Here is a 14,309-nt window from a genome sequence, read left to right as displayed (position 1 = left end):
TCTCACTGATTGTACACACTACACACCAGCGACTTGATCTAGAAATGTCCCATATGGACTGAAGAAATAAACAATTAATCCTAAGGCATTGAAAGATAGAGGTAGAGATTGAGTCAGCGTCTGTTCACTTAAAAGATTCCTTGAAACACACCAGGGGTATCTAAACTTTTCCATACAACTGTAAATATATTTGTAGCTTAATAAATATTGTTAAATTGTACAGCACTATTTGTAATAATACATAAATATACTGTTAATAATAATGGTAACGTGATTTTAGTGTCTCTTCTTAATAGTAGAGCACATGAATTGACAATAGTAAAAATCCAGGCTGCCTAATGGAGTCATGGTAGTGCAGGAAAATTAGTTTAAAGATCAGGGTCAAGAGTGTTGCAGGAGTAGCAGCCAGTCTGGGAAGAGTGGATGAACCAAGTATTTCTCACAAGAGGTTATTTGAGGACTGGTCTCACAAACCATAAAAGCATAAACATAAAAATCTATACACTCTCTTTTAGGTCTAGAAGATATTTTAATAATTTTCCAGAATATTTTAAGTTTAAAGAGCTTCTCACCCCATCAAAATGCCCTTTGTCTTTAAGACAGAAAATGGCGAGGATGAACTTAGAGCATTTTATACGTTTTTTACATTGTTTTATAAATTATTTCACTGACTCCTGTTCTTCAGGTACTTTGATTAGAAAGTGCCAAAAGGAATGTGATGCATGAATCAATCCACCCCCACAGTGTGGAGTTACTATGATGTTGTAAAAGATTCTTCTAGCCTACTGCTAGTAACAGGAATGATTGCTTCTATCTTTTGTGAAACAGTGCTTCTTGTGCACAAGAATTTCTCAAAGGTAGAGATTACCAAAAGCAAATACTTTTGCACTCGGTGCACTATCAAGCTGTGGAATCTGTTGCCAGGGGACATGATCAAGGCAACTAGCATAGTGGGGTTTGAAAGAGGTTTGGACAAGTTCCTGGAAGAAAAGTCACATTATTATACAGGCAGACCTAAAGAAAGCTTTTGCTATCGCTGGGCGTGAGTAACAGGAATTAAATCTACTTAAACGGATCTATCAGGTACTTGCAATCCTGGATTGGATGTTGGGCTCAGTGTACCTTGGTCTGGCCCAGCATGGCAATTCTTATGTTCTTACGATTTCAGGACAATCAAACTAGATCAAAACAGATCAACTAAATGCTGACATGGTCTGGAAAAAAACTGAGACCCATTTTATATGCCATTTAAGGTCTAAAATAGCAATGCAAGATTCTGTGAGAGCTCCCCTTTAAGTCTATTACCTCTAGATTTATGGGAGGGTGCTGTGTGTGTTCTCCAAGAAACAAGAAGAAGAAAAAGTTCAGGGGCCACCAATGAAGGTAGCAGATTTTCCCTCCGGTCCTCTTTCCATTCAAGAAAAGAATACAATACCTGGGATTCACTTATCTGATTAGATGCTGATCCAAGACATATTGTACCATTTTGGAAGACAAAATGAACATACACATACAATACATGAAATGAAGTCAGGGCCACCATAACGTAGAACATCTTGACTCCAACAGCAAATAAACATGACTGAGCTTTTAAAATGACATGGTCAAAATAATGTTGAATGCTTTGATCAGAGAGAGCACAACAATATTTTGAAATAAATTGTCAACAGAAAGCAAATTAAAATGATTTAACAGTTAGCTTATCATTCAGAAAAGCTTGCCTCTTATATAATAAATTCCATTACTCATGATTTTAACCTTTGGATTGCTGATATAACTGCAAAGATCCTGTATATTCTCATAACATCAGCAATCAAAACGTTTACACACAACTCACCAGATCTTAAATAAATAAAATTAAAATGATAATAAAAAAGCAACTTAAATGTGCTTTTGTTTTTTGCGCTTTCAGAATGCTTGAACAACTTTGATACCAATGATGGAAGGATCTGTATGTCCTAAATCATCAGTAGCCTTTGGATACTTTACAGTGTTTCACCAAAATAGGGGTTCCTCATTGCTGTCAATTTACAAGGCCTTGTTAAATTATTCCCTTTTTGCTTTCCCCTTCCTCTTTTTTCTTCCATTTTCTAGCACCAGTTTGTTCTCTGGTTTGCACAAGCCATTTGCCATTACCCCATTCACTGCTAATTTTCCAGTCTTGGCAGGTCTTTTAGGTTCCTTGTATGTCCGATAGTAGAAGTTTGCGAAGAGTATAATGAAAGTGATAGCATAAATGATCAGAGCCCAGTGCATCCATTTTGGGAATGGGCAATCGATGTACAAAGACAGGGCTGTGTGACCAATTGTAACATGGAACTGGACCTGAAAAAGAACACATAGACTGTATTTGTAAGAACATGTGACTGAGTTTCAAAGACCACATTTATCTCACTTCTCAGCAAAAAAATGTTATTGTCACATAAAAACAGAAATGATGCAGACAAAGGAATGCTGAGCCGGCTAGTGCAGGGGTCCCCAAACTTGTTCTTTGACAGTCTCAACTCATTCGGGTTTTCACGATTGCCACAATGAATATACATTAGGTCTATTTGCATGCACTACCTTGGACTCGTGATTTTGGCAATGCAGGGTCATCACCACAAAATAAAAACTTCTCAGCAAAATACTGTAAAGTTTAAAACACAATCTTTTTCTTGAGTACTTTTCCTACATTACTAATGCTGTCTAAGATTTTTTTCCTCTATTTTTATTCACAGACCACTTCTCAATGTAGAGCAGGACTTCCCATACATGTCTTAGGGACTTTATCATCAATTAAATTTTCACAAACTCCACAATGAATAAGCATGAGAAATTTGCATAAATTGGAAACTCATCATGCGAATTAATTTCATGCATATTCACTGCGGCTATCCTGGGGTCCCCAGGACGGTTTGAGAAGTCCTGATGTAGATTCATCGTTTTTTCAATTCAGTGCTAATCCAGCTCAAGGCTAGGTTAAATAATGAAGAGGCTACTCTTAGCCAGCTGGCTTCATGCTCTTTGCTACAGCTTCTTTGAGAGTGTCTTTTAAATACACACTTGATTATTTGACAGAGTCCTTTGCATTTTGACTATAAATGTAAGACGTCCTTCTGCTATTCTATTTGTGTTTGCATAATTTAACATCTCTTCCACACCTATAATTTCAGAGGTCAGATTGGTTTTTCAAAAGCTCTGCTCAGCTAACTTTTGGAATTAGTAAGACAAAAGCCAAGTTTTGAATATTTCCCTTGTCAAGCAGATACATTTTGTGAGGATTCCAGAGAGTTTGAGCAGCCAGAATGCTCAGAAGGAAGTAAGTGCCTGCTTAAAAGGTAGATTGGAGAATAAGGTGCAGGCCAGAAAGTGGAGGGCATGTGGGTTTGTAACAATGGAGAAGAGAGCATAGATATTGGAGAACTTTTGTCAAAGTTACTAGAAGCTTTGACCAGCACACTGAGCATGCCCAGCATACCACTATCCGCACGTCCATGTGAGGTCCCCCTTGTAACACAGAAAAATACAAGCGAAAAAATAAAATAACAAACCGGAAGGAGAATCCAACTCCATGGGGAGGTGGGCGGGATTCCTGAGGACTAACATCCTCCTGTCCTAGGAGAACAACTGTTACAGGTAAGCATCTGTGCTTTCTCCTAAGACAAGCAGGATTGTATTCCTCACATTTGGGTGAATACCAAGCTCCAGGCTGTCCCTGATAGCAGGTGAGACCACAGCTACCGAACAAAATGCCAACAGGCACAACAACTGTGGTGCTGTTGGTAGACAGGGGACTGCCTGGCTCCCACCAGGTGCACTAGGCAGGAAAAGCTGGGTTCAGGTCTGGAACAGATTGTGCAGGATGGATTGACCAAAGACACTGTCCTGATGTCCATCTTGTCCAGGCAGTAGTGAGCTGCAAACATGTGAAGAGAACTCCATGTTGCGGCCCGGCAGCCCGGCAAATTTTGACGATGGGGACTGCTCGCATATGAGCCACCGACATTGGCATAGCCCGCACAGAGTAAGCTTTAACTCTGCCGGCCAGCGGAAGACCTGATTGCGCATAGCAGAAGGCGATGCAATCCGCCAGCCAGTTGGATAAAGTCTGTTTACCCACCGCCACTCCCAGCTGGTTTGAATCGAAGGACACAAAGAGCTCAGTGGATTGTCTGTGACTAGCTGTGCGATCTAAATAGAAAGCCAAGGCCCTCTTGCAGTCCAGAGTATGAAGAACCTGTTCCTCTGGGTGGGAATGAAGCCTACTAAAGAAGGTGGGTAACACGATAGACTGATTAAGTTGGAAATCAGTCACAACCTTAGGCAGAAACTTAGAGTGCGTATGCAAGACCACATGATCGTGAAAAAACCTTGTATATGGCAGGTATGTAATCAAGACCTGAAGTTCACTGACCCTACGAGCCGAAGTAAGCGCCACCAGGAATATAACTTTCCAGGTGAGGAACTTCGTGTTGCAGGAATGCAGCGGATCAAAGGGAGGTCTTAGGATGCAACAGGAGACCGAAGAAGAGGCTACAGCTGGAGTAGGCCCCTCATAAAGCTGCGTACTAAAGGCTGCACCGATACGGGTGTACCGGCAATGCCTCGATGGTACGCACTCACAGCGCTGAGATAGACCCAGACTGAGCTGGTTTGCAGCCCAGTCTCGGAAAGGTGCCACAAGTAGTCCAGCAGCTGGGGAAGGGGGCATGTAAATGGATCCAAGTCATGCCCCGCACACCAGATGGAGAATCTTCTCCACTTCAAACTAGGACTTCCAGGTGGAAGGTTTCCTAGAAGCCACCAGCAACTGGGAGACACTGTCCAAGAGGGCCAAGGGCCAAAGAATGAAGCACTCAACATCCAAGCCGTTAGGGCCAATGCCCGGAGGTTTGGATGACGCAGGGTGCCCTGGTTCTGCGTGATCAGATCGGGCGCAGTCCCCAGTCGGATGGGGGGGCCTGATCAACAGGTCCCGCAGGAGAGGGAACCAGGCCCGTTGGGGCCAAAAAGGCGCCAAGAGGATCATGGTCCCTCTGTCCTATTGAAGCTTCAGCAGGGTCTTCAAGGGGAGCGGGAGAGGAGGGAACACATGCAGTAGACCTCTCCCCCACTGGAGGGAGAATGCATCGCAGGCCAGATGGCTGCCCCCCGACGACAGGGAGCAAAACCTGTTCACCTCGTGATTGTGCGGGGAGGCAAAGAGGTCCACATCTGGAGTACCCCACAAATGAAACAGATTGGCCGCTACCTCCAGATTAAGGGATCATTCATGTGGCTGGAAGGAGCAACTCAGCTTGTCCACCAGCACGTTCAGAGACCTGGGCAAGTATGTCGCACGCAACAACATCCTCTGCAACAGGGCCCGGGTCCACACCTTCACCGCTTTGTGACAGAGGAGGAACAAGCCCGTGCCTCCCTGTTTGTTGATATATCAGAACTTCTTTGCAGGACAACCAGTCTCTGAATGCCCACAGAATGTAGCGAATTGCCCTGAGCTCCAGAAAGTTTATCCAGCAGTGGGCTTCGTGGGCGGACCAGAGACTCTGCGTGTGGAGGCTGTCCACATGGGCGCCCCAGCCCTGAGAAGAGGCAACGGTTGTACCACCTGAGGCGGAGTAGCTTGGAAGGGAACTCCCTGCTGCAGGTTGGAGATGTTCTCCCACTGGACAGAGATGTCCTCAAGGGTTCCATGACTGAGAGAAAAGAGAAAGTAGGGTTAAATGGTAAATTTTACCAATGGCGAAAGGTGAATGAATAGTCGAATGCACCAAGGATCTGTTCTTGGACCACTGCTTTTTAATATATTAATAAACGGCCTGAGAATAGGAACAAGTGAAGTGATCAAAACTGCTGATGACACAAAATTAAGCAAAATTATTAAATCACAAAAGAATTGTAAGAAATTGCAAGAGGACCTTGCAAATCTGGGAGACTGGGCATGCAAATGGCAAATTAAATTTTATTTGGACAAGTGCAAAGTGATGCACTTAAGGAAGAGTAACCCAATTTATAGCTACACAATGCAAGGCTCCACATTATGAGTCACCATTCAAGAAAAGAATCCAAGCATCATCACTGACATAATTAGAAAAGGTACAGAGAAAGGCAACCAAAATGATAAAGGGAATGGAACGATTCCCCTATGAAGAAAAGCTAAAGAGATTAGTCCTCTTCAGCCTGGAGAAGAGATGGCTGAGGGGAGATATGATAGAGGTATATAAAATAATGGGGGAGTGGAACTAATAAATGTTAATCGGTTGTTAACACTTTCAAAGAGTACAAGTTCCTAGAGGAATAGTCCATAAACCATTATTAAAGTGAAGTTGCAGAAATCCACTTCTTATACCTGGGATAAGCAGCATGGAATCTATCTTCCCTTCAGGATTTTGCCAGGTACTTGTGATCTGGATTGGCCACTGTTGGAAACAGGATACTGGGCTTGATGGACCTTTGGTCTGACCTAGTATGGCAAATATTTACTTGAAATATCATCCCATGATCCAGGAAGCCAAAATGCTCACGTCACGTACTTATGAAGAAGATAAGCAACATTGTCTGGAAAAGCTAAGAGAAGCTGCGAAAGTAGTCAGGAAAGCAAAGATTCAAATGGAAGAAAAGAGAACAAATGGTAAAATGAGGGGACAAGACTTCTTTCAGATATGTTAGTGATAAGTTGAAGAATAAAAGTGGCTTTGTGAGGCTGAGAGGTGGAAAGAAAATTAATAGGTAATAAAATTTCCTCTTTCATTTCGTCCTGCTACACCAGTCCAGATGAGTGGGAATTACCAAATTCTATCTATTTTGGGAGGAAGAAATAAAGGGGCTGCTCTGAGGATGCCTGCTCCAAAGGCTGCATCCTCTCTAGCAAGAACATCTAATCTGAAATATTAAAAAAAAGAATGCTGAATGATGGTCAGATTCCCCCCATGGTCTAGTTTAAAAGCTGCTCCATATATATATATATATATATATATATATATATATATATATATATATATATATAATCACATAAAATACATATTACTCCATCTGAATGAAAAAGGTGTGAACCACTATTTTCCGCAGGCCCAAAACACACACTACCTAAAATAACAAAATAAAACACAAAAACAGTAAACCCCTATAGACCCAAATGGATTGCTCCATTATATATTAATAAATAGAGACAGATCAAGTTAGACAATTTAAAAATTGACATTATGACCGCCAAAAAAAGAACTTTAAACTTCAGAGCTATCTTCTTAGCAATTTGTTGGATGTTATGCATTAAGGTAACATTTGTGCTTCCTGGAGTTGTTTCATGCCCCTGTGTAATGTTTCACTCCTATATCAGCAGCCTCATAATTTTCACAAGTGGTTAAATGGTAGCCAGGCAAAAGGCATCAAAAGTAAATCTTAAATATTTATTGAAACATTATTTACCTTTTTGAGGTGTATATCACTAAATTTGATTGTAAATATTGCTACCCTTTACAAAAATGCATAGGCGTAACCTGCATGGAGCAGCAGTTATTACCCTTAACAGAAACATGGGGGTAACCTGCAGATGTGGCAGTTACTACCATAAGATCCATGCTGGGCGGATTGGATGGACCATCTTTTTCTGCCTTCATTACTACGTTACTATATTTTACAGCTCTTCATATGTTAGTAGCACTTTAACTGAATTTTTGAATTGGTTATGTTGCAATTCCACTACAAACAAATAACAGCCATACAATTAGCTTCTTCAGTTACAGGATTTTTCAACAAAGACAAAAACAAATTTGAGCTATTACTTGCTTACCAGTTGTAAAATAGTTAAGTATCGCTTCCACCACAGGTACTTCTGAAGTTGAGGACCACACGAAGCTAATCCATAGTACAAGTACATAACCACATGGATAAAAGCATTCATGTGAGCTCCAAAAAATGCTGTTAGAAAACAATATTAAAAATATTTAATTAAGACATTACTAAATGTTTAACTTTAAATAAAACGCATACCCCATATGTATAAATTCAATATACAATACATAAAATCTATACTTGTGCAAATGTTAAATACATTTCCAAGAGCAAAAAATGTTGCTTTTAGAATGTTTACTGATCTGGAAACAGAAATAAATTCTCTAGAAATGGAATGCCATGATATAATAAACTGCCTCTGATCAGGTCTGACCATTACCATGAAGGATAATTTTAAAAGAATGGCACGAGGCCATATTTATGCGTATATGGGCTCGCGTGCACAAGCGCATGAATTTTTTATTGTGTGTGCGCAAGTATGAAGCACAATATACAATATACACAATTTTACATATACATTGCATGTGTATGTTCTGCGTTCATTTGCTTGTGGTCTTTTGTTCATGCGCAAATTTGCGCATGTAACATATTTATGTATGCTCCCATGTTGTGCAACTTCCAGTTCTTCTGGGTTGGCTTTATTCCGCAATGCCATCACCAGCTTGCCAGCTAAACTTCACCACCAGAGTTGTCACCTGGTAGTGAAGCATGAAAGTGTGCTTGAGGGAAAACATGCAGGCCAGACATTATACTCACATGGGGTAAGTAGATTATGGCTAGTAGGGTTGGGAGCTGGTTAGGCTATGCATGGGGGGGTCACTAGGGGGTGGTACAGGGGCATGGGGGTGAGGGTGGGGCTGGTTCCTCCTCATGATATGGAAGAACCAGGACATGCAAACACCAAAGCTGCAGGCACAGCAATCACTGCACCTAGGAGGCAGAGGGTAATGGTTGTTGGTGACTTGCTTCTGAGGGGCACGGAGGTATCCATCTGCTGACCAGACATGTTGTCCTGGGAAGTGTGCTGTCTGCCAGGTGCCAAAATCCAAGACATTACGGAGAGATTGCCAAGAATCTTCAAGCCTACTGACCATTATCAGATGCTGCTCATCCATGTTCGCATGAATGATACTGCAAAGTACCACAAAGACCTTAACAAAAGTGACTTCATGGCTCTGGGAGAGAGGGTAAAGCAGATAGGTGTACAGGTAGAATTGTCCTCAATCCTCACAGTTAAGGATAAAGGCCCAGGCAGAAGATAAATGGGTGGCTGCTTAGATGGTGCTGACATGAGCATTTTGGCTTCCTGGATCATGGGATGATATTTCAAGGATTGCTGAGCAGAGATGAGATCCACTTGTTGAAGAAGGGCTGCAGTGTCTTTCAACAGAGAATGATAAACCTACTGAGGAATGGTATAAACTAGAATAATTGGGGATGGGTGAACAAAGCCCTAAGGTAAGTAAAACATTAAATACTTATATAGAAATGGAAACTATGGGAAAAAAGGCAATATTTGGAAAGCTATGTACCCTAATGGTCATAGTATGGGGAATAAAGTCCCAGATCTAGAGGCTGTCATGGAAGAAGCTGATTTAGTAACTGTCATGGAGACCTGGTACACGGAAAACTATGACTGGGATATAGTAATGCCCGGCTACAATCTACTCAGAAGGACTGGGTAAGAAGGAAGGGAGGAGGCATAGCACAATATATAAAAAAATAGTATTAAAGCAACAGCATTGCTGGGCTTACAAGGTGGGTTAATCTGGAAAGAGGGAATGGATAAAGATATAATGATATAATGGAGGATATTCACAAAATTGCTATGAAAGGGGAAGTGCTATTGCTAGGGGATTTTAATCTTCCAGATGTTGACTGGGATATTCCTACTGCAATATCTTCTAGAAACAGGGAGATCCTAGATTCTCTGCCAGAAGAACTGTTTGGTCAGTTGGTAACAGAACCCACAAGGGAGAGGGAAATACTGGACCTAATGCTTACCAATGAGGACAGCATTTCTAATGTTGTAGTGGATGATCATCTGGGAACCAGCGACCACTGGATGGTGTGGTTCAATATCAGGACACAAGAGGTGAAGGTTTATTCTAAGGCGAGGGTCTCCTGGACTTCACGAAAACTAACTTTCTCAAAATGGTGGAATTCCAGGGAGTCGATAGCTGGATGGGAAAATCTAGGGTAAATAGAAGGGCAGTGGGCAAAACTAAAAGGATATAGGTAACTAATCTTTTTGTTAGGAAAGTAAATAAAGGATTTATAAATAAATTGTGTGTCCTTGGTATGGATCCTAGAGACTGAATGAGTTCAAAATTGGCTGAGTGGGAGGTGACAAAAGGTAGTGGTAAATGGAATTTTCTCTTGAGGAGGGAGTTGTTACTAGCAGTGTACCTCAGGGATAGGTCCCTGGACCATTTCTTTTCAACATTTTTGTGAGCGACATAATGGAAGGGTTGTTGAGGAAGGTTTGTCTTTTTGCTGATGATAGCAAAATCTGTTACAGGGTGGACAGCTAGGAAGGAATGGAAAACATGAGAAGAGATCTAGTGAATGTCAAAGAGTGGTCAAAGGTCTGGCAGCTAAGATTTAATGCTAAAAAATGCAGAGTAATGCATTTAGGATGCAAAAACCCAAGGGAAAGGTACAGTATTGGAGGTGAAATTCTTCTAAACACAAAGAAAGAGCGGGATCTGGGGCTAATTGTGTCTGATGATCTTAAGGTGGCCAAACAAGTGGATAAAGCAACAGTAAAAGCCAGAAAGATATTTGGCTGCAAACAGAGAGGAATGGTCAGTATAAAAAGGAAAGTGATATTGGCCTGTAGACGTCACTGATGAGACTTCACTTGGAATACTGTGTACAATTCTGGAAACTGCACCTTCAAAAAGATATAAACAAGATGGAGTCGGTCCAGAGGGTGGCTACTTAAATAGTCAGTGATCTTAGTTCTAAAGCATATGGAATAGACTTAAATATCTAAACATGTATACCCTAGAGGAAAGGCAAGATAGGGGAGATATGATAGAGACATTCAAATATCTCAAAGGTTTACATGCACATAAGGTGAACCTTTTTAAATGGAAAGGAAGCTCTAAAACGAGGGGTCATAAGATGAGGTTGAAAGGGGTTAGACTCAGGAGTAATCTTAGGAAATATTTCTTTACAGAGAGGGTGGTTTACGTATGGAACAGCCTCCCAGTGGAAGTGGTGGAGACAAAAACAGTAACTGAATTCAAGAAAGCATGTGATAAATACAGGGGAACTCTAAGGAGGTGATGAGAATGATAATGCTAATTGGATAGTTGGGCAGACTGGATGGGCCATACGTCTTTTTCAGTCATCATGTTTCTCTGTTTCTAGGTTAGGTTATTGGGGTCACTAGGGGGCACTATAGCGATGTGGTGATGTGGCTGGTGGGGACTCAATATGGCCTACAGGTAGGGCAAGTGTCAATAGTGAGCGACATTGCGGAAGGGTTAGAAGGTAAAGTTTGTCTATTTGCGGATGATACTAAGATCTACAACAGAGTGGACACACCGGAAGGAGTACAGAGAATTAGATGGGATTTAAGGAAGCTGGAAGAGTGGTCGAACATATGGCAGCTGGGATTCAATGCCAAGAAATGCAGAGTCATGCATCTGGGGCATGGTAATCCAAAAGAACTATATGCGTTGGGGGTGAAGGGCTGATGTGCACGGAGCGGCAGTTACTACCCTTAAGAGAAACATGGGGGTAACATGCACGGAGCGGCAGTTACTACCTTGGGAAGCTTGCTGGGCAGACCAGATGGACCATTTTGGTCTTTGTCTGCCGTCATTACTATGTTACTATTTAGATACAATAACAAATATATATTCTATTAATAGCATGATCAATGTACATACAGTATATTGCCAATTTAATATAATGCAAGAGTGAAATTGTAGGCAAGGACAACAAGAGAGGACTTAAACTAATAGTCACAAGTATAGTAAAGGTGCAATTATGAGCTAGAAATTCCTCTGGGACATGTAATATTGTTATTATAGGCAGAATCCAAATGAAATAAATAAATAATAGATTTAATCGTGGCCCTGATAGCTGAGTAAACAAATGTTCTTCTTTCAGAAGAGAGAGATTTGGCCCTGTCATACACTTCCTGTTACTCTGCAAAACTATATGCCCTGTTGTACCACAGTTATCCCTTCTTTATAAGCTATTACCGGAAAGGGATATTCACACTGGCTGGACTGCCCAGCTGGCTTCCTCATAAAAAGGAGTAGGACGGCGGTTCATGGAGTGTCCCTGTTCTGGGGTACTTTTGAGCCTGGTGGCAGCACACCTCATCTAGGTGCATTAAGAGTGTGCTAGAAGTCATGCTACTCACTCCAAACATTAGAGGTCACAGTAGCAGCTACAGTGCACACAGGGACTGTAAATTTAAAACAAGCGTGCACACACTCACATACATGCATATGTGGATGCAAGCACATGTACCCTGGAATTTTAAATCGTCGGTCCAAGTGCATGCATATAGTATAAAATATGCCTAGTGTATGTATATGTGCTTCTAATTTTAAGTGGTTACGCGAGGAAACATTATTTGCGTACTTTTTCTTAGGAATAATCAGCTTTTACATGCACAAGTGAGCACATTTTAAAACATATGCGTGTGAAGAACATAACCAGTTTGACCATTTAGTCCACCAGTTTGCCCAGTCTTTGTCTAGATCATCAAGACCCCTCTGGTTCTTCAGCTTGCACACTCCCCAGTTTACGCATCCCCCTCATCCAGTCCGTTTTTGGCTATAATGAATTGTATTGTGACTTATACCTGAAAAAGAGCAAAAGTAAATATGCGAAGGTAACAACCCAATGCGCGCTGTGATGGCCGGTTTTAAAATTGGGATTTACATGTGTAAATGTTGGCCCCAATCTGGAATACCTCTGAACCATCCCAAATCCGCCCATTTTTTCGTGGGGCCAGCAATGGGAGCGGGCGCTCTCCATTGCTGGCCCCACGCATTGGAATGCTCTTCCGACCCACCTCAGGCTAGAACCATGCATGACGAAATTCAGATCCCAATTAAAAACCTGGCTTTTCAAACAAGCCTTCCCCCAAAACCCTTAGCAGCCCTCATTCTATGTCATGCGATAATTGTATATGCCCGTTTATATTAACATGTTACATCTGTTTACTGTTACTGTTTACTTTGTTATTAATTATGCCTATTGCTATTGCTTCTTTCTTTACTGCTTTCCTTTGGTTCGTTGTATCCCCTCCCCCTTGCCCTGTTCATTGTAATCTTCATTTCTATAGTTCGCTGTAAACCGATATGATGTCCCCACGAATATCGGTATAAAAGTATCTTTAAATAAATAAATAAATAAATAAATGTTCTGTTGCTCATGCATGCACATATATGCACATAATTTTCTGGGGCCCTATATTCAGCGCTGGCTGGGTATGTAACGTAGCCGGATATGACTTATCCGGCTAAGTTACAAGGGAATATCCGGGGTCAAGGCGCTACATAGCCGAATAAGTTAAATCCAGCTAGGGTAGATTAGTTCTATGGCTGATGTAACCTAACCACTGAACTTAATTGGATAAGAAAAAATATTGCTACTTAACTGGTTTTTAATCGGATACACAGTGCCTCCCAGATCCTCCCACTGCCCGCCCACAAATTAGCCAGCTAAAAGATACTTATCCAGCTATCCAGTGCAAAATCTCCTTGTTAAATGTAACTTTGCCTCCTGTGAATGACCTATTGTTAATTGGTTGTTAAACAATGTTAACCCCCAGGTTCCATGTAAACTGATCTGATATGACATATGTCATGAAGGTTGGTATATAAAAGAATTAAATAAAAAAATAAAATAAAACAAGAGTTGCTCGCTCTCGGCCTATATGCTAACATATATATATATATATGTGTAATCTTGTGTAATATATATAATGTGTAATATATATATATGTGTAATCAATAATCTTCTCTAAGTTAGATTATTGCAACTCCATTCTATTAGGTCTCCCATCTTCTCACACTAAACCCCTCCAGATGGTCCAGAACACGGCGGCCAGAATACTTACAAACACAAGAAAAAGAGACCACATATCTCCTATTCTCAAAGACCTGCACTGGCTGCCAGTTCACTATAGAATTTTATATAAGTCCATTACCACCATCTACAAAGCTATCCATCAACTCTCTCCGCTTAACCTTCAAATCCCATTTAAAAAACATACCTCCGCCAGACCGATCAGAGAGTCCTACAGAGATTCACTACAGGTTCCTCCTTCCAAAAACCTTTCAGCACATAACTCTCAGAGACAGGGCATTCTCCACAGCAGGACCTACTCTGTGGAACTCCATCCCACCAGAACTGAGACAGGAACCCTGTCTTCCAACATTCAGGAAAAGACTTAAAACCTGGTTATTTATGAAAGCCTTTCCAGACTCCAACTGAACCTTAATTCACCTTAATCAACTCTGACCACCCAACAGGGTAATCAAAAACTTTGCCAGGTTTGG

The 14,309-nt window shown here is 41.3% G+C and overlaps 1 protein-coding gene across 1 annotated transcript in view; it reads right to left on the bottom strand.

Annotated features, from left to right (window-relative positions):
• Positions 1 to 548: 548 nt before the first annotated feature.
• The window catches only part of ELOVL4 (ELOVL fatty acid elongase 4), a 94,995-nt gene continuing 81,234 nt past the window's right edge, over positions 549 to 14,309 (bottom strand). Inside the window, exons 5-6 of the mRNA XM_029595557.1 lie at positions 7,772 to 7,899; positions 549 to 2,325 (exon numbers count right to left, since the gene is read on the bottom strand). Of these exons, the coding sequence (XP_029451417.1) occupies positions 2,047 to 2,325; positions 7,772 to 7,899 (407 nt within the window). The 3' untranslated portion in view covers positions 549 to 2,046. The remainder of the gene's footprint in view (positions 2,326 to 7,771; positions 7,900 to 14,309) is intronic.

Source organism: Rhinatrema bivittatum, chromosome 3 (genome assembly GCF_901001135.1).
Source record: "Rhinatrema bivittatum chromosome 3, aRhiBiv1.1, whole genome shotgun sequence".
Classification (NCBI taxonomy): domain Eukaryota; kingdom Metazoa; phylum Chordata; class Amphibia; order Gymnophiona; family Rhinatrematidae; genus Rhinatrema; species Rhinatrema bivittatum.
Note: the sequence above shows the minus strand (reverse complement) of the source record. Positions and strands in the feature narration are given on the sequence as shown.